General features: G+C 41.2%; 1 protein-coding gene across 1 annotated transcript in view; it reads left to right on the top strand.

The window, feature by feature from the left end:
* The first annotated feature begins 5,733 nt into the window (after nucleotides 1-5,733).
* The window catches only part of LOC128686573 (lactosylceramide 4-alpha-galactosyltransferase-like), a 49,117-nt gene continuing 31,035 nt past the window's right edge, over nucleotides 5,734-23,815 (top strand). Inside the window, exons 1-5 of the mRNA XM_070084363.1 lie at nucleotides 5,734-5,822; nucleotides 7,383-7,579; nucleotides 16,953-17,176; nucleotides 18,704-18,856; nucleotides 19,112-19,289. Coding sequence (XP_069940464.1) covers nucleotides 5,761-5,822; nucleotides 7,383-7,579; nucleotides 16,953-17,176; nucleotides 18,704-18,856; nucleotides 19,112-19,289 — 814 coding nt within the window. The 5' untranslated portion in view covers nucleotides 5,734-5,760. The remainder of the gene's footprint in view (nucleotides 5,823-7,382; nucleotides 7,580-16,952; nucleotides 17,177-18,703; nucleotides 18,857-19,111; nucleotides 19,290-23,815) is intronic.

Here is a 23,815-nt window from a genome sequence, read left to right as displayed (position 1 = left end):
ACTATGCTCTGTGCACAGCCCCCACTATAAACGACACGCCGCTATACACTACACGTGCTATGCGCATACCATGCTCATACTACGCACTATACACTATATACACTATACACACGGTGAACAAACACTTCATTGTTGTAACACGAGCACATGGTGTATGCGCGCCTGTTTGGGGAAGGGGAAGACACAGTTTTACCCCTCAACCTCCGCCGCCTCCTCCTCCTCCTCCATTAGGCCTTCCCTCACTGACCTCACCTACCCATGGTGACCGTTATGTTCCCTCACTGAATTCACATACACAACACCTTTCTTGATTCTGACACATTGCACTGCTGGCCTTGCTACTGGCAAGTCACAGTCGCTCCTCAAGTAGTGTCCCTGCGATCCCCGTTGGGGAGGGGAACCTCTACCTCGCCGATTACCCACATCAAGATCTCAAGATGAGTTACTCCAACAGAGTCAAGATTAAACCTACAAGTGGTTTGATCAACGACTCCACCAAGCTTGCCCTTGCTGTAACTGTCAGGGGCTTGAACATCAAGGTCAACGCGATCCTTTCCCTCCAAGAATCCTTCATCATCGTCTGTGAGGACGATGTAGAGGCCGAGAAACTACTGACTGGTAATGCCCTGACAACACTATAAGAACGTGGTTACAGAATCATGTCTTTCTGAAGCGCCTGGACAAGCTGATCACTTCTCAGACCATCGAAGACCTCAAACAATCTGTCGAAGACCAGAACCCTTGGGCCACCGTGGAAAACATTAACAAGATTCCCACGGCCTCTTCAATGCTCAAGATCACCTTTACTGACGTCACAATGGCTTCCCAAGCCATGGCTGAGGGACTAGCCATCTACTATTATTTTATCAACGCCTGTAACATTGAAGCTGAACGTTACCACCACGTCTCTCAATGCTGGACCTGTTTCTCTTACCTCCACTCAACAAAAGACTGCCCTACAAAAGACAAGAAATTCTGTTCCACCTGTGGTAATGAGGGTCACGACTCTAGGACATGCTCTTCCACTGCTACTCTCAAGTGTCTAAACTGCAAGAATAACCACCACACTCTCGCAGCAAAATGTCCTACCCGTCGTGATATCATCAAAAAGAACATAGAAGCAGATCAGAAGAAGTCTCCATTAAGATCACCCACGTATGCAGCTATCACAAAACTGCAGGCCGACACCACCAAACTCCTGAAATCATCCCAGCTCTCCACCACCAGTATCTCCACTCCAGCATGTGACTCAACAAAAATACAGTACTGCTTACTGTATGCTCACATGCACAACATAACAGCACCAGGCTCCTTCAACACTACCATCAACGAACTCTTCAAACTAAATAACATGCCGGCATTCACCTTCCCAGACTCTCCACCTTCTGCTGACATAATCAAGCTCACCCAAGCACCAGTAAACATTACCACTCCAATAACCACAACACAAGATACAACGCAAGATACATCAACAACAACAACAAGCTCCACCGCAGCCACCGACCAATCAGCAGCCATACCTGATCTACCCGAGACCGCCGCAACCTCTGTCGACCTTCACCTCGAATCTCCATCTCAGTCACCAATTGCAAAGAAAGCTAAATTACATCCACCTGTGAGTCGTCCACAAGAAACTACACACCCACTAGAAACAACGAGAGAAGACCGAAACACCCAAAATATAGCACCTATCACCCTGTACACATGCAGTCCGGAATTCAACACCGTGCATGCAGGCTAAGCTATATACAGCATAGGAAATGGCAGCATCAAGTACACTGTAGCACCAGGAACCGACCCACAGACCACCAACGCCATACTAGAAGACCTACGCATTGACAACATGCGCATTCTAAAACCTGTCATGCTCTCAAAATCAGCATATAGAAGAATTATAAACGGATCAATCACTCCATGGCATGATCGCAAATAAGTCACGTGATCACTAGCTGCCGTCTCCTGCCTGCCTCTCGCCTCTCGCCAGTCTCCACCAATCACAAGCCAGTCAACACCTCGCGCTGATGAGATGGACATAGCCGTGCTCCCGTGTTACCTATCAAGCTTGCCTGTGTATCCTGACTCTCAAGCTCGCTCCTGCAAATTCCTTCCCGTTGAGCTCTGCTGCTGGGTCAAGCACTGGCTCTTTCTCTAAGACTAAGGACACTCCTCTCAAGACCTACTCTTCGTCTGTCCAGTCTTCCCCGCTCACCCCTTCTTGGGGTCTTACCTAGAATCTATCGTATCGTATCGATTCTGAAGGAAGAGACGAAACGCAGAGTCTTCCGGCCCTTTCCAACACGAGCAGCAGATATTCACACACCAGCCTGTTGATAATAATCCTGGTAGGTGTTCTTTATATATATATATTATATATATATATATATATATATATATATATATATATATATATATATATATATATATATATATATATATATATCTACCAGGAGTAGCAGTCATTGCCCCCACAAACAGTGTCTTGCTAGGAGCACCTCTGGGAAGCAATGCCATTGACACAATTCTCAGGAAGAAATTGAAAGAGTTAAGGAGAATGGAACACCCACGATGCCTTGTACCTTCTCACAAAGTGCTTGAGTCTGCCCAGGTTGACATATTTCCTAAGATGTGCACCTTCATATGATAACCCTATACTGCACGAATATGACAGTATTCTGAGGCAGATTTTTACGAAAGTACTTAACCTTACTCTAGAAGACGAACAGTGGAACCAAGCTACACTTCCAGTCAGACTAGGAGGCATTGCATTACCTGCTTTTCTGTCCTCGTGTATTGCACCCAGAGAGCTTGTAGCAGCGATTCTCCCTGAACATCTTAGGGACAAGATTGGAGTCCAGAACCAAAAATTCATTGACGGAGCAATGATCTGGGATAATCTAACGGGCTCTGAAACCAGACCTGCTCCCCCCAACAACTACAAACAAACGCACTGGGATGGTCCAATAGTGGAAAATATAGCCTCAACAATGCTTCAGAGTGTATCAGGGAAGGATAGAGCCTGCCTCCTGGCAGCGAGAGCCCCTCATGCTGGGGACTTTCTGTTGGCTGTTACCACCTCCAGTCTTGGAACACGCCTCGACCCACAGACCATCCCCATCGGTGTTGCCCTTCGACTTGCTGCCCCTATTCTCGCTGGCCAAACACAGGTGTATTTGTGGCAGTGAAGCAGCAGACCGATTCGTGTACCGTGGTCTTGTGTGCCGTAAATCCGAGGGAAAGATTGCAAGACATGAGGAGGTTAATAACATTATCAAGAGGAGCCTCACAACAGCTGGATGCCCAGCAGTAAGGGAGCCACCCCAACTATGCAGATCTGATGGCAGCCAGAAGCGTCCAGATGGTATCACCCTTCAAGCCTGGACAGATGGGAAGCAGGTGGTGTGGGACTATACATGTGCATCTACCTTGGCTGATACCTATCTCCAATACACCAGGGAGGAAGGAGGGGCAGCTGCCAGCTTCAGGAAGTCCCAAAAGCCTAGAAAATATGGAGAACTTGCCCATCATTATATGTTTGTTCCCATAGGCTCAGAGACCCTTGGCTCATGGGGAAAGAGTGCATCTAAATTCCTTAAGGAGCTGGGAAAAAGACTCATCAGGGTAACTAGGGATCCCAGGGCAGCTAGTTTTCTGTTCCAGCGGCTCAGTGCGGCTGTTCAAAGGGGTAATGCCTGCTGTATTTTGGGCACACGCCCCAGCTCTGAGGAGCTGGATGAGATTTTCGTCTTATAATCGGTGATACACACGTAACAACATGTACCTTATATGCCACCTTTATATCAACAATGTATCTCTTAAATCTTCTGCACCATATTATGTAATAAAATATTCCTATATACATTAACACCCCTCCTTCAGAGTGCAGGCACTGTACTTCCCATCTCCAGGACTCAAGTCCGGCCTGCCGGTTTCCCTGAACCCCTTCATAAATGTTACTTTACTCACACTCCAACAGCACGTCAAGTATTAAAAACCATTTGTCTCCATTCACTCCTATCAAACACGCTCACGCATGCCTGCTGGAAGTCCAAGCCCCTCGCACACAAAACCTCCTTTACCCCCTCCCTCCAACCTTTCCTAGGCCGACCCCTACCCCGCCTTCCTTCCACTACAGACTGATACACTCTTGAAGTCATTCTGTTTCGCTCCATTCTCTCTACATGTCCGAACCACCTCAACAACCCTTCCTCGTTATATATCTCTGTCTTAGACAGAGATGTATAATGTCACCATGGTTGTTTAATATATTTATAGAAGGGGTTGTAAAAGAAGTAATTGCTAGGGTGTTGGGGAGAGGGGTGGGATTAAATTATGGAGAATCAAATACAAAATGGGAGTTGACACAGTTACTTTTTGCTGATGATACTGTGCTTATGGGAGATTCTAAAAAAAAGTTGCAAAGGTTAGTGGACAAGTTTGGGAGGGTGTGTAAAGGTAGAAAGTTGAAAGTGAACATAGATAAGAGTAAGATAATGAGGGTATCAAATGGTTTAAATAAAGAAAAATTGGATATCACATTGGAGAGAGGGAGTACAGGAGAAATAAATGTTTTTAGATATTTGGGAGATGACGTGTCAGTGGATGGGTTTATGAAGGATGAGGTTAACCATAGAATTGATGAAGGAAAAAAGGTGAGTGGTGCATTGAGGTATATGTGGAGACAAAAAACGTTATCTATGGAAGCAAAGAATGGAATGTATGAAAGTATAGTGGTACTAACACTCTTGTATGGGTGTGAAACTTGGGTTGTAAATGCTGTAGCGAGGAGGAGGTTGGAGGCAGTGATGTCCTGTCTAAGGGTAATGTGTGGTGTAAATATTATGCAGAAAATTCGGAGTGTGGATATTAGGAGAAGGTGTGGAGTTAATAAAAGTATAGTCAGAGGGCTGAAGAGGGGTTGTTGAGCTGGTTTGGTCATTTAGAGAGAATGGATCAAAGTAGAATGACATGGAGAGCGTATAAATCTGTAGGAGAAGGAAGGCAGGGTAGGGGTCATCCTAGAAAAGGTTGGAGGGAAGGGGTAAAGGAGGTTTTGTGGGCGAGGGGCTTGGACTTCCAGCAAGCATGCATGAGCGTGTTAGATAGGAGTGAATGGAGACGAATGGTTTTTGGGACCTGACGAGCTGTTGGAGTGTGAGCAGGGTAATATTTAGTGAAGGGATTCTGGGAAACTGGTTATTTTTATATAGCCGGACTTGAGAACTGGAAATGGGAAGTACAATGTCTGCACTTTAAAGGAGGGGTTTGGGATATTGGCAGTTTGGAGGGATGTCATATATTTTTATAGTATATGCTTCTAAACTGTTGTATCTGGGCGCCTCTGCAAAAACGGTGATTATGTATGAGTGAGGTGAATGAGTTGAATGATGACGAAAGTATTTTCTTTTTGGGGATTTTCTTTCTTTTTGAGTCACCCTGCCTCAGTGGGAGACGGCCGACTTGTTGAATATATATATATATATATATATATATATTCGTGGTAACTTTTGTAAGTTTTTGTTCATAACTTTATGTTTCTCTCAGTTACATTACTCCACAACTACGTATACTATGTGTATTATTTCCATGGACAACTTCTCATTTGCTATTTTATAGATATTTTTGGCAACAATTTCACTTTTTTTCAAGAATTTCTTTAGGATTTTGCTAATGAAATTACGATCATGTTGCAGTAAACATTATTAACATTATTGGTTTGTTCTTGTCAGCCTGGAAGGTGAGTGGAAGGACGCGAGGAACATTATGCTGGTAGAGACTTCTTGTAAGTCCCGACCAACCTACCGTGCCTGGTGTGCTGTTGAGAGGTGAGCAGGAGGTGGCTGCCTCCACACTATTTATTTTCAAAACAAATACTTTTTTATAATAATAATGATAATTATTATATATGTATCGGTTGACTTCGTACTCGGGAAATTTAACCATACTCTCCCCAGTGATCTCTGGCCCCCATCCCTGCGTATCTCACGAAAGAAACAATTGAGTTGAGTGTGGGAGTGAGTTGGAACGGTGTGGGAGTATGGTTGAGAGTTGGAGGGGTTTGGAAGCGAGTTGAAGGGTTGTTGGAGTTATTTGGGGAAAGAGGCAGTTGGAGAATTGTGGACGGGTGTGGAAGTGGAAGAGATCTGGGAGTTAAATGTGGAAGCGTGTTTGAGAAGTTTGGGAGTTGGTGTGTGATTGAATTAGGAGATTGAATGAGTTAGGGTGGGAGTGACTTGGGAGTTGGAGTGACTTGGGAGCTGATGTGAGTTGTAGGGTTTTGAGAGTGAGTTGGAGAGGGTTATGAGTTAGCTGGGGGTTGGCGTGAGTTGGAAGGGAGTGGGAGTTAGGGTGGGAGTAATTTATAATAATGTCTTTATTCCTACAAGTACTTGTGCAAGGTACACAGGCCTGGCTGACGTCAATGACACACTATATATATAGAAAGTCGCTTGTTATACTGAGCATTTCGGGCAAATTGGGTCACTTTTGTCCCGGGATGTGACCCACACCAGTCGACTAACACCCAGGTACCCATTATTACTAATAGGTGAACATGGACGACAGGTGTAAGGAAACACGCCAAGTGTCATTTGTTCAGGATTTTGCCGGGAATCGAACCCGGACCTTCACTGTGTGAAGCGAGAGCTTTTGCCACCAGGCCACGGGCCTGGTTCGGGAGAAAGTTGGGGTGGGAGAGTGATGAAGCTGTGGGAATGAATGCAAACTGTGTGATACATTTCAGGACGACTAATGGTGATTTTTGTTTGATTGTTTATTCTTCATTCAATAGTAGTTATTTTATAGATGAATGGCTCAGAAAACCGACACGTTGATAAATTAGACACATGTGCAACTCTTGGGTATCTTTATTGAGGAAACGTTTCGCCACACAGTGGCTTCATCAGTCCATACAAAGGAGAATCGTGAAGAACAGGAGAAGAATGAGGTAATCAGTCCCTCAACCTTGAGTCGATGTGGTCAGTACATCAATCTAGAATAGAACTGACTGACCACATCGACTCAAGGTTAAGGGACTGATTACCTCATTCTTCTGTTCTTCACGATTCTCCTTGGTATGGACTGATGAAGCCACTGTGTGGCGAAACGTTTCCTCCATAAAGATACCCAAGAGTTGCACATGTGTCTAATTTATCAGTAGTTATCTTGTCCTTTCTGCGTTATTTTCTTGAATATTGAATGTTTTTTTTATTTCTGTTTTCTGGTTTGGAAGATAAGTACTTTAAGCTAGCTGCAAAAACCTCCCGTGAATTCCCCCTATCTTAATTTTTCTTTCTTGTTTGCTCACCTAAGACAGATTACTTCCCATAGCATCCTGTAGTGTATCTTTCTTTAATTTGTCAGTTGTCTCACCTCTCTCCTTCCAGCATGGCGCAGCAGAATCCAGAAGCGAAGGTGTGGTACGTGATGACTGCACCAGCAGTGGAGGCGAGGGATGGCCTGCCTCCTCGTCTGCTACAACAGTACACCAACCTGCGGGTGGTCACCACCGACTTGTGGAGGATCTTTAACAACACCCCTCTCATGCCTCTTTACACCTCCGGGGCCTGGAACATCAACACCAGTACGTTCGCACCAACAAGAGCAAATGGAGAGAATATTGGTGGCATAAATAACAATATAAGTGGGTTTTGATGACAACAATAGTAGTAAAATAAGAGAGAGAATGCCGTTGCAGCTATCACAAAGACAAAACTAATATAGAGAAAATATCTGATACAATGCTATCAGTATGGTGCCAATACCTGGAGTATACCTGGAGATGGCTTCGGGGATCAACGCCCCGAAACCTTGATCAGCGAGTTTATTACTGCTGGTCACACGTAAACTGACATGCAAACCACAGCCAGGTTGGTCAGGTACTGACTTTAGGTGCCTATCCAGCGCCTTCTTGAAGACAGCCAGGGGTCTATTCGTAATCTCCCTTATGTATCCTGGGAGGCAGTTGAACAGTCTTGCGCCCCTGACACTTACTGTGTTGTGTCTTAGCGTGCTCGTGGCGCCTCTGCTTTTCATTGGGGGCAATGCTGCATCTCCTGCCCAGTTTTTTGCTCTCGTAGGGAATGATTTGGGACTAGTCCCTCTAGGATTTTTCAAGTGTATATTATCATGTACCTTTCTCGTCTGTGTTCTAGGGAGTGCAAATCAAGTTACTTCAACAGTAATTTAGATGCTTTATCATACTTATACGTGCCGTGAAAGTTCTCTGTACATTCTCCAGGTCTGCAATACCTCCTGCTTTGAAGGGGACCGTTAGTGTACAGCAATATTTCAGCCTAGAGAGAACAAGGGATTTGAGGAGAATCATCATGTGCTTGGCATTCCTAGTTTTGAAGGTTCTCATTATCCATCCCATCATTTTCCTAGCAGATGTTGTAGATATATTGTTGTGATCTTTGAAAGTGAGATCCTCTGACATTATTACTCTGAGGTCCTTCACATTAGTTTTTCGCTCTATTGTGTGACTGGAATTTATTTTATACTCCGATACACTTTTAATTTCTTCTAGTTTTCCTTATCGGAGTAATTGAAATTTCTCTTCATTGAACTTTATATTGTTTTCCGCTGCTCACGTAAAGATTTGGTTGATGTCCGCTTGGAGTCTTTCCGTGTCTTCGATGGATGACACTCTCAAGCAAATTCGGGTGTCGTCCTCAAAGTATAAGTAAGACACAGTGTTGTGGCTTACGTCTCTGTCTATGTCAGATATGAGGATAAAGAACAGGATGGGGACGAGTACTGTGCCTTACGGAACAGAACTTCTCACTGTGGCTGCCTCAGACTTTACTGTTTACTATTAGCCTTTGTGTTCTATTTGTTAGGAAGTTATAGATCCGTCTACCAGCTTTTCTCGTGGAGTTCCAAGACTACATCAGCGATACAAACAGTGAGGACAATAACCACATGTCGACATCATTATTACTGGAAAGACCCACTGTAGTTGTGAATGCAGTCGACAATCATCCGCCTAATAGCAGAAGATTAAGACCGCAATAGAAAGAAGGCAATAGAGACATAGTAGTCACTATAGAAGATAAGGCAACGAGCCTACAGGGCAAAAGGGAAATCATTGATTATGGAACACTTGACCAAAGGAACATAAACTGGGAGTAATGAGACCCACATGGGAAACCTGACTCGTTTCAGACTGATGGGGGAACATTTAATGCACTGAGTAGGTATGTATTCACATAACGAGCACAAGACTAACTCCGTTCTTGCAGTCACCTTTACCACCTGTAAGGAATGAGTGGTGGTATACAACTCTATAGTGACTGATGACTGTTAAGGTGCTGTAGCATTCTGATTTGTCAGGCATTAGTTTGCAGGTAGATACTGATTACTTTTTCAGTGATATTCGTTCAGCCAATAAGTCTTGGGCTGCTAGATGGTACACAAATTAGTGTAACTTCTGGTTCTTTGTGATATTTTATGTTCATTCTTTACTGAGTTGACTTGTGTTAAAAAATTCATACATTTGTGAATATAGTACATAGCGATTTGGTGAAGGAAGAATATATATCACACAGGATATTTTTGGGCCTAACTTCTTTCCTTATTGAGATATTTGTGATTGTTATTGGCCGTTACATCAGAGGTACTGAAGTCCATGTAAGGGAGTGCTTGAGAACTCCATGTTCTAACACATGAAGAAGACAACGAGAGAGAGAGAGAGAGAGAGAGAGAGAGAGAGAGAGAGAGAGAGAGAGAGAGAGAGAGAGAGAGGGAGGGAGGGAGGGAGAGAGGGAAGTGGATCAGTCAACAAGCCAAAAACCTGCTCACATATGAGGCCTCAGATGGAGGTGATCAAAAATGAATCTCTCAGTGGTGACCTGTACTTAACTCAGTAGTGACCTGTACTTGAGTGGTGACCCGTACTTAACTCAGTGGTGACCTGTACTTGAGTGGTGATCTGTACTTAACTCAGTGGTGACCTGTACTTAACTATGTGAAGACCTGTCTTTTGTGCTCTCTGTGAATCTGAACAAGATGTCCACTCTTGAGCAACTTTACCAGCAGCTAAAGGAAGAACTGAGGGTGGTTAATCTTGAGATACAGCGACTGACTGAGGAAAACAAGAAGATTCGTAGTAATCCTCCTGTTAAGAATCCTCAAGCCAAGAAAGGAACCTTGATAGTGGTTGGAAAGCATGGGACAAAGTTAAGGATCAAGAGGACGGACGAAGAGGTAGAATCAACGAAGATCATAGAAACTGTTGTGGAAACATCGAACCCATTCTCCGTGCTACTCGATGAATGTGAGTCGACTACTGGGAACATCACGACGAACGATGCCAAGGAAAGTATAAACATTGTTGTTCTTGGGGATAGCCAGGTTAGGTACATGGATAGGGCCTTCTGCTTGAAGGATAGGAGTAGGAGACAGTGGGTTTGCTTTCCTGGGGCTAAGATGGAGGATATTGTTAGCTGGCTTGACAACATCATGAATGGTAATGGGATCAATCCTATTATCTGCCTCAGTGCTGGAGACAATGATGTAGGCAAGCGCAGAAGTGAGGATTTAGTTAGAAGGTACAGGACAGCAATAGACATAATTAGGAAGAAGTGGTGGCCTCCCTGTTATATATGGCATTTTGCCAAGAACAGGTGTTGGAAATTAATGGTTGTCAAGAGCAATTGGTATTAATTGCTGGCTGGACAAACACTGTAAGGAAAATGTAGTACCATTCATTGACAACTGGGACCACTTCTATGTCCGAAATGACATGTATGCCAGGGAATGGGTTCACTTATCCAAGGCAGGTGTGGGTTTTCTTGCTAGCTCAGTTGAGGGTGTTGTTAGGACTTTAAACTAGAAATGGTTAGAGGTATGGGTTTAGAAAGGGAAAATAATGAGTGCCGAAATATAGATTTAGGCTTTCAAATCATAAATCTTAACAATAACAAGGACAGTAATAGGTATAGTGGAATAACAGAAAGGAGCAGGAAAAGTAAAGAGAAAGGAGGGTCCTTAAACATATATTCCACAAATAGTCGTAGTGCTAGGAATAAGATGGACGAGTTGAGATTAGGTGCTAGTTCAGGTAACATTGATGTATTTGCCATAACTGAGACGTGGTTTAATTTGAAAAGATGGGACATGCCTGCGGAATATCACATTCAGGGTTTTAAATTGTTCCAAGTATATAGAAGTATCGGGAAGGGGGGTTGGGTGACACTGTATGTCCGAGATCGCTTGAACTGTTGCATAAAAATGGGTATTAAGTCTGAAGTAACACAGAGTCTTTCTGGACTGAATTTTCAGAGTGGTATGAAAAATTTATTCTTGGAGTGATGTACCGTCCCTTAAAATTAGATAAGGACGAAGGGAGACTACTACTGGAGGAAATTGTTAAGGCCACAAGGCACGATAACGTAGTAATTCTAGGAGACTTAAACTTTAGTCAGGTTGATTGGAATTTCTTGACTGGGAATTTAGAATCTAATGACTTCTTAGAAGTAGTTCAGGTTTGTTTTCTGAAGCAGTTTGACAGAACCTACAAGGGGAAATAACCTGCTTAACTTGGTTCTGGCAAACAAAGAAACCCTTGTTAATAATTTAGAAATTGCAGAGGAACTCGGCACAAGCGATCACAAATCAATTACCTTCAGCATTGAATGGAAGTATGATAGTAGGGATAACTCAGCAACAGCTCCAGATTTTTGCTTAGCAGATTACAATGGGCTTAGAGAACACTTATCATCTTTGGACTGAGTTAACAAAGAGAGCTATCAGTATAACAGCTTTCTTAACGCAATACATGCTGCCCAAAGAACATTTATCCTGTATAAAGAAATTAGATCGAATAGAAATGACCCAAAATGGATGAAAAATAGGCTCGAATATCTTTTAGGACAGAAAAAAAAGGAATTTATAGGCGTATCAAAAGAGGTGAGGGTCATCTTATGAATCAGTATATTGACATTAAGAGGGACGTTAAAAAGGGGATAAGAAAAGCTAAAAGGGACTATGAAATTAAAGTTGCCAGGGATTCGAAAACTAACCCAAAAAGTTTTTTCCAGGTTTATAGAACAAAAGTTAGAGATAAGATAGGTCCCCTTAAAAATAACTATGGGCATCTCACTGACAAGGAGGATGAAATGTGCTCTATTTTTAACATTTACTTTCCCTCGGTTTTCACTCAGGAAGACATTGACAATATCCCAGTAATTAATTTTTATAGTGGACCTGAAGACGATAAATTATGCAATATCAGTCACTAGCAATATGGTTATCAAACAGATAGACCGATTGAAGCAAGATAAATCCCTGGGCCATGATGAACTTTTTTCAAGGGTTCTTAAAGAGTGCAAGATGGAAATTTGTGAACCATTGACTAATATTTTTAATATTTCTTTTCAAACAGGTGTAGTGTCTGATATGCGGAAGATGGCTAATGTAATTCCTATTTTTAAAACAGGGGACAAGTCGCTACCGTCAAATTACCGCCCAATAAGCCTGACCTCATTTGTAGGCAAATTACTAGTGTCTATAATAGCCGATATCATAAGAAGCCGTCTGGATAAGCATAACTTGATTAGTGATACTCAGCATGGATCCACGATGGGCCGTTCTTGCCTAACTAATTTATTAACCTTCTTCTGTAAAGCTTTTGAGGCCGTTATCATGATAAAGAATTCGATATTGTTTATTTAGATTTTAGTAAGGCTTTTGATAGAGTACCACACAAGAGACTGTTAAAGAAAGTGGCAGCTCGTGGCACTGGGGGAAAAGTGCTGTCATGGATCGAGTCATGGCTCACAAATAGGAAGCAGAGAGTATGCTTAAATGGGGTTAAATCCAAGTGGGGATCTTTAACAAGTGGCGTTCCACAGGGATCAGTCTTAGTCCCGTTGTTGTTTATAATATATATCACTGATCTTGATGAGGGAATTACTAGTGACATGAGCAAATTCTCCGATGACACAAAGATAGGTAGGATAATTGATTCAAACGAAGATGTCACGGAACTTCAGGAGGATTTAGACAAACTCAATTACTGGACAGAAAAGTGACAGATGCAATTCAATGTAGATAAATGCAAGGTATGGATATATTGATTTAGGCGTTGATATTATGAATCTTAATAATAACTGTCATGAAATAACGCTGGGTAATGATAATTTCAGTAAATGTGTGAAAGTAAAGGTAGATAAGAAAAATGTGCAGAAGAAAAAGCATATGATGGTATTTTATGCTAACAGTCGAAGTGCAAGAAATAAAATTAATGAACTACGTTTGGTAGCATGTGCTGGGAACTTTGATGTCATTGCATTAAGTGAAACGTGGTATGATTTAAAGAGTCGCGATATGATTGCTGAGTGTAATATTAAAGGGTTTAAGTAGTTTCAAGCGGATATATGTAATGGGAAGGAGAGAGGAGTTGCATTAAATGTTCGAGAAAATATTAATTGTTGCATAAAAACAGGTATAAAAATAGATGGAATAGTAACAGAATCTGTTTGGGTAGAGTTTGTAGAGGGTCAAGAAAAACTAATTCTAGGTGTAATATACCGACCTCCAGGCTTGGATCACGATAGAGGGAGACTTCTTTGGGACGAAGTTGTTAGTGCTTCTAGACACAATAACGTAGTAATAGTAGGAGATTTTAACTTTAGTCAAATTGACTGGAATTCTCTTACCGGTAATCTGGAGTCCAGTGATTTTATGGAAACAGTTCAGGACTGTTTTCTGAAGCAGTGTGTAACAGAGCCTACAGGGGATAATAATTTGCTAGACCTAGTCTTGTCAAATAAGGAAACACTCGTAAATAATCTGGAGATCACTGAAGAGCTTGGCGCAAGTGATCACAAATCCATCACTTTTAGCATTAACTGGGAATGCAAGAATAATGATAATACGGTAAAAATAATTGATTTTCGTTCTGCCGATTACAATGGACTTAGGGAACACCTGTCTAATCTCGATTGGGGTTATCTAGCTAATGATTTTATTGACGATGATCATGCTTATGATTTTTTTCTTAATAATGTACACCGTGCTCAGAGTATATACATTCCCCAAAGAGAAATTAGGTCTAATAATAACGATCCCAAATAGGTTAACAGGAGGTTAAAGCATCTATTTGGGGAGAAAAGGGGGAATTTATAGGCGCATCAGAAGAGGAGAGGTTAACCTTACTGACCAATATGTTCAGCTTAAAAGAGAAGTAAAAAATGGGATTAAAAAGGCTAAACGTGACTATGAACTTAGGGTTGCTAATGAATCAAATACCAATCCAAAACGGTTCTTTAAAGTGTATAGGACGAAGTTGAAGAAAAAAGTAGGACCTCTGAAAATTGGGAATAGACAGCTGACGGATAACGAACTGGAAATGTGTTCCTTATTTAATGACTATTTTTTGTCGGTTTTTACACAGGAAGACACAAATGAGATTCTAGAAATTAACAATTTTTCAGTTCCTGATGAATTCAAATTAACTAATATTACTGTCACGAAAGACATGATTATCAAACAAACAGACAAATTGAAGCAAAATAAGTCCCCAGGGTCCGACGAGTTGTTTTCCAGGGTACTTAAGGAATGCAAGATGGAACTTAATCAACCATTAACGAGTGTGTTTAATGCATCCATCCTTACTAGTGTTGTGCCAGAGTTGTGGAAGATGGCTAATGTGGTTCCTATATTCAAATCAGGGGATAAGTCCACTCCTTCCAATTATCATCCAATAAGCCTGACATCTATAGTGGGAAAGTTATTAGAATCAATTATAGCTGACATTATTAGAAGTCACCTTGAAGAGCATAATTTGATTAATGAATCTCAGCATAAGTTCACAAGAGGTCGTTCCTGCCTGACAAATTTACTGACGTTCTTCAATAGAACATTTGAGGCGGTAGACAGTGATAAAGAATATGATATTGTTCATCTGGATTTTAGTAAAGCCTTCGATAGAGTACCTCACAAGAGACTCTTAAGAAAGGTGGCAGCTCATGGTATAGGAGGTAAAGTTCTAACATGGATAGAGGCATGGCTTACCAACAGAAAGCAGAGTTTCCATTAATGGGGTCAAATCTGAATGGGGATTAGTCACTAGTGGTGCTCCACAAAGATCAGTTTTAGGCCCTCTCATGTTCATAATTTACATTAATGACCTTGATGAAGGGGTGTCCCGACTTTTTGAATTAAACCATGTCTCATTTATGGCAAATACATCAATGTTACCTACACTAGCAACTAATCTCAACTCTTCCATCTTATTCCTAGCACTACGGCTATTATCATAATGTATATATTTAAAGACCTTCCTTTTTCTTTACCCTTCTTGCTCATTTCTGTTTTTCCATTAAACCTATTACTGTCCTTGTCACCTAGTGCCACTGGCTTTCCAATATCCACCTCATTCTGCCTATTACTAGTTCACCTAGAACTCATAATGTTACTACACTGGGACTTCATTGTTTTCATGCCAAAACCCATACCAATAACTATTCCTAGTTTAAAGCCCTAACAGCTCCCTCCACCGCAGTTACAAGTGCCCCCACCCCAGACCTGGATAAGTGAATCCCATCCCTGGCATACAGGTCATTTCTGCCATTGAAGAGGTCCTAGTTGTCAATGAATGTTACTGCTTTTTCCTTAAAGTATTTGTCCAGCCAGCAATTGACACCAATTGCCCTGGACAACCATTCATTTCCAACTCCTCTCCTTGGCAAAATACCACATATGACAGGGTTCCCACCCTTCCTCCTAATTATCTCTATTGCTGACCTATACCTGCTAATCAGGTCCTCACTCCTACATCTGCCAACATCGCTGCCTCCAGCACTGAGACAGATAATAGGATTGTTCCCATTACCTCTCATAATGTCATCCAGACAGCTAACAATATCTTTCATCCCAGCCCCAGAAAAACACACCCTCTGCCTCCTACTCCTATCCTTCAAGTAGAAGGCCCTATCCATGTACCTAACCTGGCTATCCCCAACAACAACAATGTTTTTACCTTCACTGGCGTCGTTTGTCGTGATGTTCCCAGTAGTTGACTCACATTCATCAGGTAGCACGTAAAATGGGTTCGATGTTTCCACAACAGTTTTCTGGATCTTCGTTGATTCTACCTCTCCATCCATCCTCTTGATCCTTAGCTTTGTTCCATACTTTCCATCCACCGTCCAGGTTCCTTTCTTGGCTTGAGGATTCTCAACAGGAGGATTACTACGAATCTTCTTGTTTTCCTCAGTCAGTAGCTGTGTCTCAAGCTTAGCCATCCTCAGTTCTTCCTTTAGCTGCTGGTAGAGTTGCTCAAGAGAGGGCATCTTGTTCAGATTCACAGAGAGCACACAAGACACGCCATGTTCTTATTACATTAGCTATATCTTGTGGGTCTTTACCTAATACTAACAGAGCACTGTCATCCGCATACAGTAGGAGTTTGCACTTGGCACTGAAGGGCATGTCATTTACATAACTTAGAAATAATAAGGGACCCAGAATACTACCTTTGGGAACTCCATATGCTGTCGGTAGGGGTTCTGATTCTATTTTGTTGATTTTGACAATTTGTTTCCTATTGCTTGGAACCTATGCTGATAGCTTGAAGTTTCTTACGTAATATATTTTGGTTGACAGTATCGAAGGCCTTTTGCAAGTCTGAGGTTACTATTCCTATGAGGTTCCCTATCGACATTTCATTTCTCATATAATTCATCAGCTTAATTAGGGAGGTGTCGGTTGAGTAAGAGCTCCCAAAGCCTGATTGGCAACTATAAAGAATGTTGTTGTCATTAATATACTTAACTACTTGACAGTACAGCGTCCTCTCCAGAATTTTGGAAATTACACTGATTATACTGTGTGTGGTGTTGGTAAGGTGCTGGAGAGTGAGAGTGACGAAACATGTAACTAACATTGATGGTGGCGTTGCGGGTGATGCCTTGTGTGGGTAGTGATGGATAATATTTTTTCTGTATCAGAATGGCCGGCGGTCAACCTAAGTAATATGGTGAGATTGGCTTTGGTGTGGAGGGTCGGGGGCTTCTACAGCGACACCGACGTTGTGTGCATCTCCTCTCTGGCCACCCTCAGGAACGTGGTGGGCTTCCAGTTAAAGAACGAGATCAACAATGCAGTGTTCCACTTCGACCGTCACCATGATCTCATGAAACTCATGATGACTCACTTCATTCAAGGTTTTGAAGTAAGTATATATACATAGTGTCACTGGATCTAATCTCGCCTGGCTGCAGATCGGAAAATGTATATATATACATATATATATATATATATATATATATATATATATATATATATATATATATATATATATATATATATATATATATATATATATATATATATATACACACACACACACATATCTCTAGAACTGGACTGGGGACGCTCATCCTCAGAGAAGACAATAAACGTACCTCAGGAAACACTCAAGGTTCTCCCAGGAGCTGCTTGAATATTTTCTTCTCCTACCACCCCCTATATTTTAAAGCTACATGAGAACTTTATTAATAGACAGAATACATTGATAGAAAACTCAAACATGAATACATTGTTACAATATATCAAAGGTTATGAATCTCCTCCAGCTTTTATGAAGCTGGACGCGAGCCAAGTATGCAGCATGAATTTTCCTTCTGGATGGCCATGCTGAGGCGCTGGAACATGAAAGTGGCTGCCCTTGGGTCCCTGGTTGTGTCGATGAGTCTGGAACCCAGTTCTTTAAGGAAACGTGTGGCATGTTTTTCCCATGATCCCAAGGTCTCTGATCCCACTGGGACAAATTGACATTGTTGGATTATGTCTTGTACTTGCCGATCATGTACTCCTCCCTGTGGTCAGCAGCTCCTCTCTGTCGCCCAGAGAGGACACAGGTATAGTTCCATACTAAGAGCTTACCATTCTTCCAAGGATAGATGGTGATCCCTTTGGGGCAGTTTGCTGGGTTGTGGGTATTGTTGGCTGCTAGTGACTGAGGCTCACTCTCAGCTGGGCATCCAGCTGTAGCAAGGGTTCTCTTTATGATGTCGTTGACCTCATTGTGTCTTGCATGCCAGCCCTTGGTTTTGAAACAGTTAAGACCATGTAGACCATATTGGTCAGCTTGCGCATCGCCGCAAATACACGTATATTCCGTGTGAACTGGGGCAGCAAGGCGCAGAGCCACTGCAACACGGAGGGTCTTAGGGTCGAGGCGCGTTCCCATTGCCGATATGGAAACAGAATGGACATAAATTCGTTAGAAAACATTCAGCGTAGAATGACTAAATTAATACATAGCATTAGAAATCTTCCTTATGAAGAAAGATTGAAGACTCTTAAATTACATTCACTTATTACACGAAGAATGAGGGGAGACATGTTCGAAGTGTATAAGTGGAAGATGGGTATTATTAATAAAGAGGATATAAATAAGGTCTTGAGGATATCTCTGCAAGAGAGAACCCACAATAATGGAGTCAAATTAGACAAATTTAGATTTAGAAAGGATATAGGAAAGTATTGGTTTGGAAATAGGGGTTCTGACCAATCCAAAAGGGTTCTCGACCAATCGAAAAAGGTTCTGACAAATCCAAGGGGGTTCTTTCAATTGTATAGGACTAAGGTGAAGGAAAAAGTAGAACCTCTGAAAATTGGGAATGGACATCTGATGGATAACGAACTGGAAATGTGTTCCTTATTTAATGACTATTTCTCGTCAGTTTTTACACAGGCAGACACAAATGAGATTCCAGAAATTAACAATTATTCAGTTCCTGATGAATTCAACTTAGCTAATATTGCTGTCACGAGGGATATGGTTATCAAACAGATAAACAAACTAAAGCAAAATAAGTCCCAGGGGCCCGACGAGTTGTTTTCCAGGGTACTTAAGGAATGCAAGATGGAACTTAGTCAGCCATTAACGAGTGTGTTTAATGCGTCCATCCTTACTGGTGTTGTGCCAGAGTTGTGGAAGCTGGCTAATGTGGTTCCTATATTCAAATCAGGGGATAAGTCCACTCCTTCAAATTACCGTCCAATAAGCCTGACATCTAAAATGGGCAAGTTATTAGAATCAATTATATATGACATTATTAGAAGCCACCATGAAGAGCATAATTTGATTAATGAATCTCAGCATGGGTTCACGAGAGGTCGTTTCTGCCTGACAAATTCACTGACGTTCTTCAATAGAACATTTGAGGCAGTAGACAGTGATAAAGAATATGATATTGTTTATCTGGATTTTAGTAAAGCCTTCGATAGAGTACCTCACAAGAGACTCTTAAGAAAAGTGGAAGCTCATGGTATAGGAGGTAACGTTCTATCATGAATAGAGGCATGGCTTACCAATAGAAAGCAGAGAGTTTCGATTAATGGGGTCAAATCTGAATGGGGATTAGCCACTAGTGGCGTTCCACAAGGATCAGTTTTAGGCCCTCTCTTGTTCATAATTTGCATTAATGACCTTGATGAAGGGATTATGAGTGACATGAGCAAATTTGCTGATGATTCAAATATAGGCCGTACGATTGATTCTGAGGAGGATAGTAATGAACTCCAGGAGGATTTGGAAAAATGGTCTGAAAAATGGCAGATGAAGTTCAATGTGGATAAGTGTAAGGTACTAGTCCTTGGTAATGAAAATAACCCTCGAAGCTATAAACTAGGTGAAGTAGAGCTTGATCATACAGAATGTGAAAAAGACTTGGGAGTCATGGTAAGCAGAAATCTAATAAATTAGACACATGTGCAACACTTGGTTATCTTTATTGAGGTATTCTTTTCAAGGCTGATGGACTGACCACATCGACTCAAGGCTGAGGGACTGATTAACTCAAACTCCTCCTGTTCTTCCCTGTTCTCCTTTGTGTGGACTGATGAAGCCACTGTGTGGCGAAACGTTTCCTCAATAAAGATACCCAAGTGTTGCACATGTGTCTAATTTATCAACTTGTCGATTCTCTGAACCATTCAGCTACAAGTAGAAATCTAAAGCCAAGACAGCAGTGCCTAAGTGTGCACAACAAGGCTAACAGATTACTAGGATTTATCTCAAGATGTATAAGTAACAGAAGTCCAAAAGTTATTTTACAGCTCTTTACATCACTCATTTAGATTATGCTGCTCAGTTTTGGTCTCCTTACTACAGGAAGGATATAGACTAATTGAACAACATACAGAGAGGGCTATGGACACTCCCAAGATTTAGAAACTTCCATTTATCTACATTGAGCACCTAATTAGCAGGTATAGTTCATCAATAGAAATAATTAGGAAGAAGGGTGGGAATCCTGTCATATGTGGTATTTTGCCAAGGAGAGGAATTGGAAACGAATGGTTGTCCAGGGCAATTAGTATCAATTGCTGACTGGACAAATACTGTAAGGAAAATACTGTAACATTCATTTACAACTGGGACCTCTTCCACGGCAGAAATGACATGTATGCCAGGGATGGGGTTCACTTATCTAGGTCTGGGGTGGGGGCACTGGCAACTGCAGTGCAGGGAGCTGTTAGGGATTTAAACTAGGAATAGTTAGTGGTATGGGTTTTGGCAGGAATACAATGAAGTCCCAGTGTAGTAAGATTATGAATTCTAGGGAAACTAGTAATAGGCAAAATTAGGTGGATATTGGAAAGTCAGTGACACTAGGTGACAAGGACAGTAATAGGTTTAGTGGAAAAACGAAAATGAGCAGGAAGGGTAAAGAGAAAGGGGGGTCTTTAAAAATATATTATGCTAATAGCTGTAGTGCTAGGAATAAGATGGATGAGTTGAGATTAGTTGCTAGTGCAGGTAACATCGATGTATTTGCCATCACTGAGACATGGCTTAATTCCAAAAGTCGGGACATGCCTGCGGAATGTCACATTCAGGGTTTTAAATTGATCCAAGTAGATAAAAGTATCGGGAAGTGGGGTGGGGTAGCACTGAATGTCCGTGATCGCTTGAACTGTTCCATAAAAACGGGTATTAAGTCATAAGTAACACATACAGAGTCTGTCTGGAGAGAATTTTCAGAAGGGCATGAAAAATTTATTCTAGGAGTGATATACCGTCCCCCAAACTTAAATAGGGACCAAGGGAGATTACTATGGGAGGAAATTATTAAGTCCACAACGCATGATAATGTAGTAATTCTCAGGGACTTTAGCTTTAGTCAGATTAATTGGAATTTCTTGACTGGGAATTTAGAATCAAATGACTACTTAGAAGTAGTTCAGGACTGTTTTTTGAAGCAGTTTGTGACAGAACCTACAAGGGGAAATAACCTGATTGACTTGGTTCTGGCAAACAAGGAAACCCTTGTTAATAATTTAGAAATTACAGAGGAACTCGGCACAAGCGATCACAAATCAATTACCTTTAGCATAGAATGGAAGTATGACAGTAGGGCTAATTCAGTAATGGTCCCATATTTTCACTTAGCAGATTACAATGGGCTTAGAGAACACTTATCATCTGTTGACTGGGGTAACGAAGAGAGCTATCAATATGACAGCTTACTAAACACTATACATGCTGCCCAAAGAACATTTATTCCATATAAAGAAATTAGATCGAATAAAAATGGCCCAAAATGGATGAATAATAGGCTCAAATATCTTTCAGGGCAGAAGAAAGGAATTTCTAGACTTATCAAAAGAGTTGAGGGTCATCTTATGAATCAGTATATTGACATTAAGAGGGACGTTAAAAAGGGAATAAGTAAAGCTAAAAGGAATTATGAAATTAAAGTTGCTAGGGATTCAAAAACTAACCCAAAAAGTTTTTTTCAGGTGTATAGAACAAAAGTAGAGATAAGACAGAGCCCCTTAACAATAACTACAGGCATCTTACTGACAAAGAGAACGAAATGTGCTCGATTTTAAAAAATATTTTCTCTCGGTTTTTACACAGGAACACACTAACAATATCCCAGTAATTAATTTTATAGTGGGCCTGAAGAAGATAAATTATGTAACGTCACAATCACTAGTGAAATGGTTATAAAAACAAATAGACCGACTGAAACAAAATAAATCGCCGGGTCCTGATGAGCTTTTTTCAAGGGTTCTTAAGGAATGCAAAACGGAGCTCTGAGAACCATTGACAAATATTTTTAATTTATCTCTTCAAGCAAGTGTAGTGTCTGATATGTGGAAGATGGCTAATGTGGTTCCTATTTTTAAAGCAGGAGACAAGTCGTTATCTTCAAATTACCTTCAAAAGATCAATGGCTTGATTAACTGGGACATTGGTGGCTAAGGCAGTCACGTCGAAACTTGCAACCTTCTTATCACTCATGTTGAGATCCCTGACACGGTTAAGGAGGTTACCCGAATGCTTCAGGTGAGCCTGACTAATTGTACCCAGGAGTTTACATTTGGAATCGGCAGTGCCTCACACAGCCTGGCAGGAGGTTTGGTGAAATATTTATCTAAATTCCTGGGTACGATTAGTCAGGCTCACCTGAAGAATTCGGGTGACCTCCCTAACCGTATTAGGGATCTCGACATGAGTGATAAGAAGCTTGCAAGTTTCGACGTGACTGCCTTATTCACCAATGTCCCAATTGATCAAGCCATTGCTCTTTTGTTCTATATGCCTGGAAAAAACTTTTTGGGTTAGTTTTCGAATCCCTTGTAACTTTAATTTCGTAGTCCCGTTTAGCTTTTCTTATCCCTTTTTAACGTCCCTCTTAATGTCAATATGCTGATTCATAAGATGACCCTCACCTCTTTTGATACGCTATAAATTCCTTTCTTCTGCCGTAAAAGATATTTGAGCCTGTTATTCGTCCATTTTGGGTCATTTGTTTTCGATCTAATTTCTTTATACAGGATAAAGCTATCTCGGACATACAGTGCCACCCCACCCCCCTTCCTGATACTACTGTCTACTTCGAACAATTTAAAACCCTATATGTGATATTCAGCAGGCATGTCCCGATTTTTCGTATTGAACTACGTCTCAGTTATGGCAAATATATCAATGTTAACTGCACTAGGAACTAACTTCAACTCGTCCATCTTATTTCTAACACTACGACAATTTGTTTAATGTATATTTAAAGACCTTCCTCTCTCTTTACCCTTCCTGCTCCTTTCTGTTTTTCCACTATACCTATTACTGTCCTTGCTATTGTTTAGATTTATGATATCAAAGCCTAAATCCATATTTCGACACTCATTATTTTCCATATCTAAATCCATACCTCTAACTAACTCTAGTTTAAAGTCTTAACAACACCTTCAACTAAGCTAGCAAGAAAACCCACACCTGCCCTGGATAAGTGAACCCCATCCCTGGCATACATGTCATTTCGGCCATAGAAGTGGTCCCAGTTGTCAATGAATGGTACTTCATTATCCTTACAGTGTTTATCCAGCCAACAATTGATACCAATTGCTCAGGACAACCATTCATTTCCAACACTTCTTCTTGGCAAAATGCCACATATAACAGGGCGACCCCCTTCTTCCTAATTATGTCTCTTGCTGTCCTGTACCTTCTAACTAAATCCTCACTTCAACGCTTGCCTGCATTACTCCCTCCAGCAAAAAAGGGACAACCAACCTTATTCAGCTAAAAATGTATTGGTTCTCCCTTACCATGAAAACTTGGTTGATATGCCTTCTTTTCTTAAGACTTTTAATATCAAAGTTGTATTTAAAAATCTTGATATAGTAAAAAAAAACTTTTGATGAAGAATTCCCCCCAAAATGATGGCGGATTTGTCTATAAGATTACATGTAAAATTTTCAATAAAGTTTTTTATGGTCAAACTGGTAAAAGTCTCGAACTAAGATTAAAATAACATAAATATAGCATTAGAACTGGACAAGATTCTTATGC

This window comes from Cherax quadricarinatus, chromosome 12 (genome assembly GCF_038502225.1).
Source record: "Cherax quadricarinatus isolate ZL_2023a chromosome 12, ASM3850222v1, whole genome shotgun sequence".
NCBI lineage: Eukaryota > Metazoa > Arthropoda > Malacostraca > Decapoda > Parastacidae > Cherax > Cherax quadricarinatus.
Note: the sequence above shows the minus strand (reverse complement) of the source record. Positions and strands in the feature narration are given on the sequence as shown.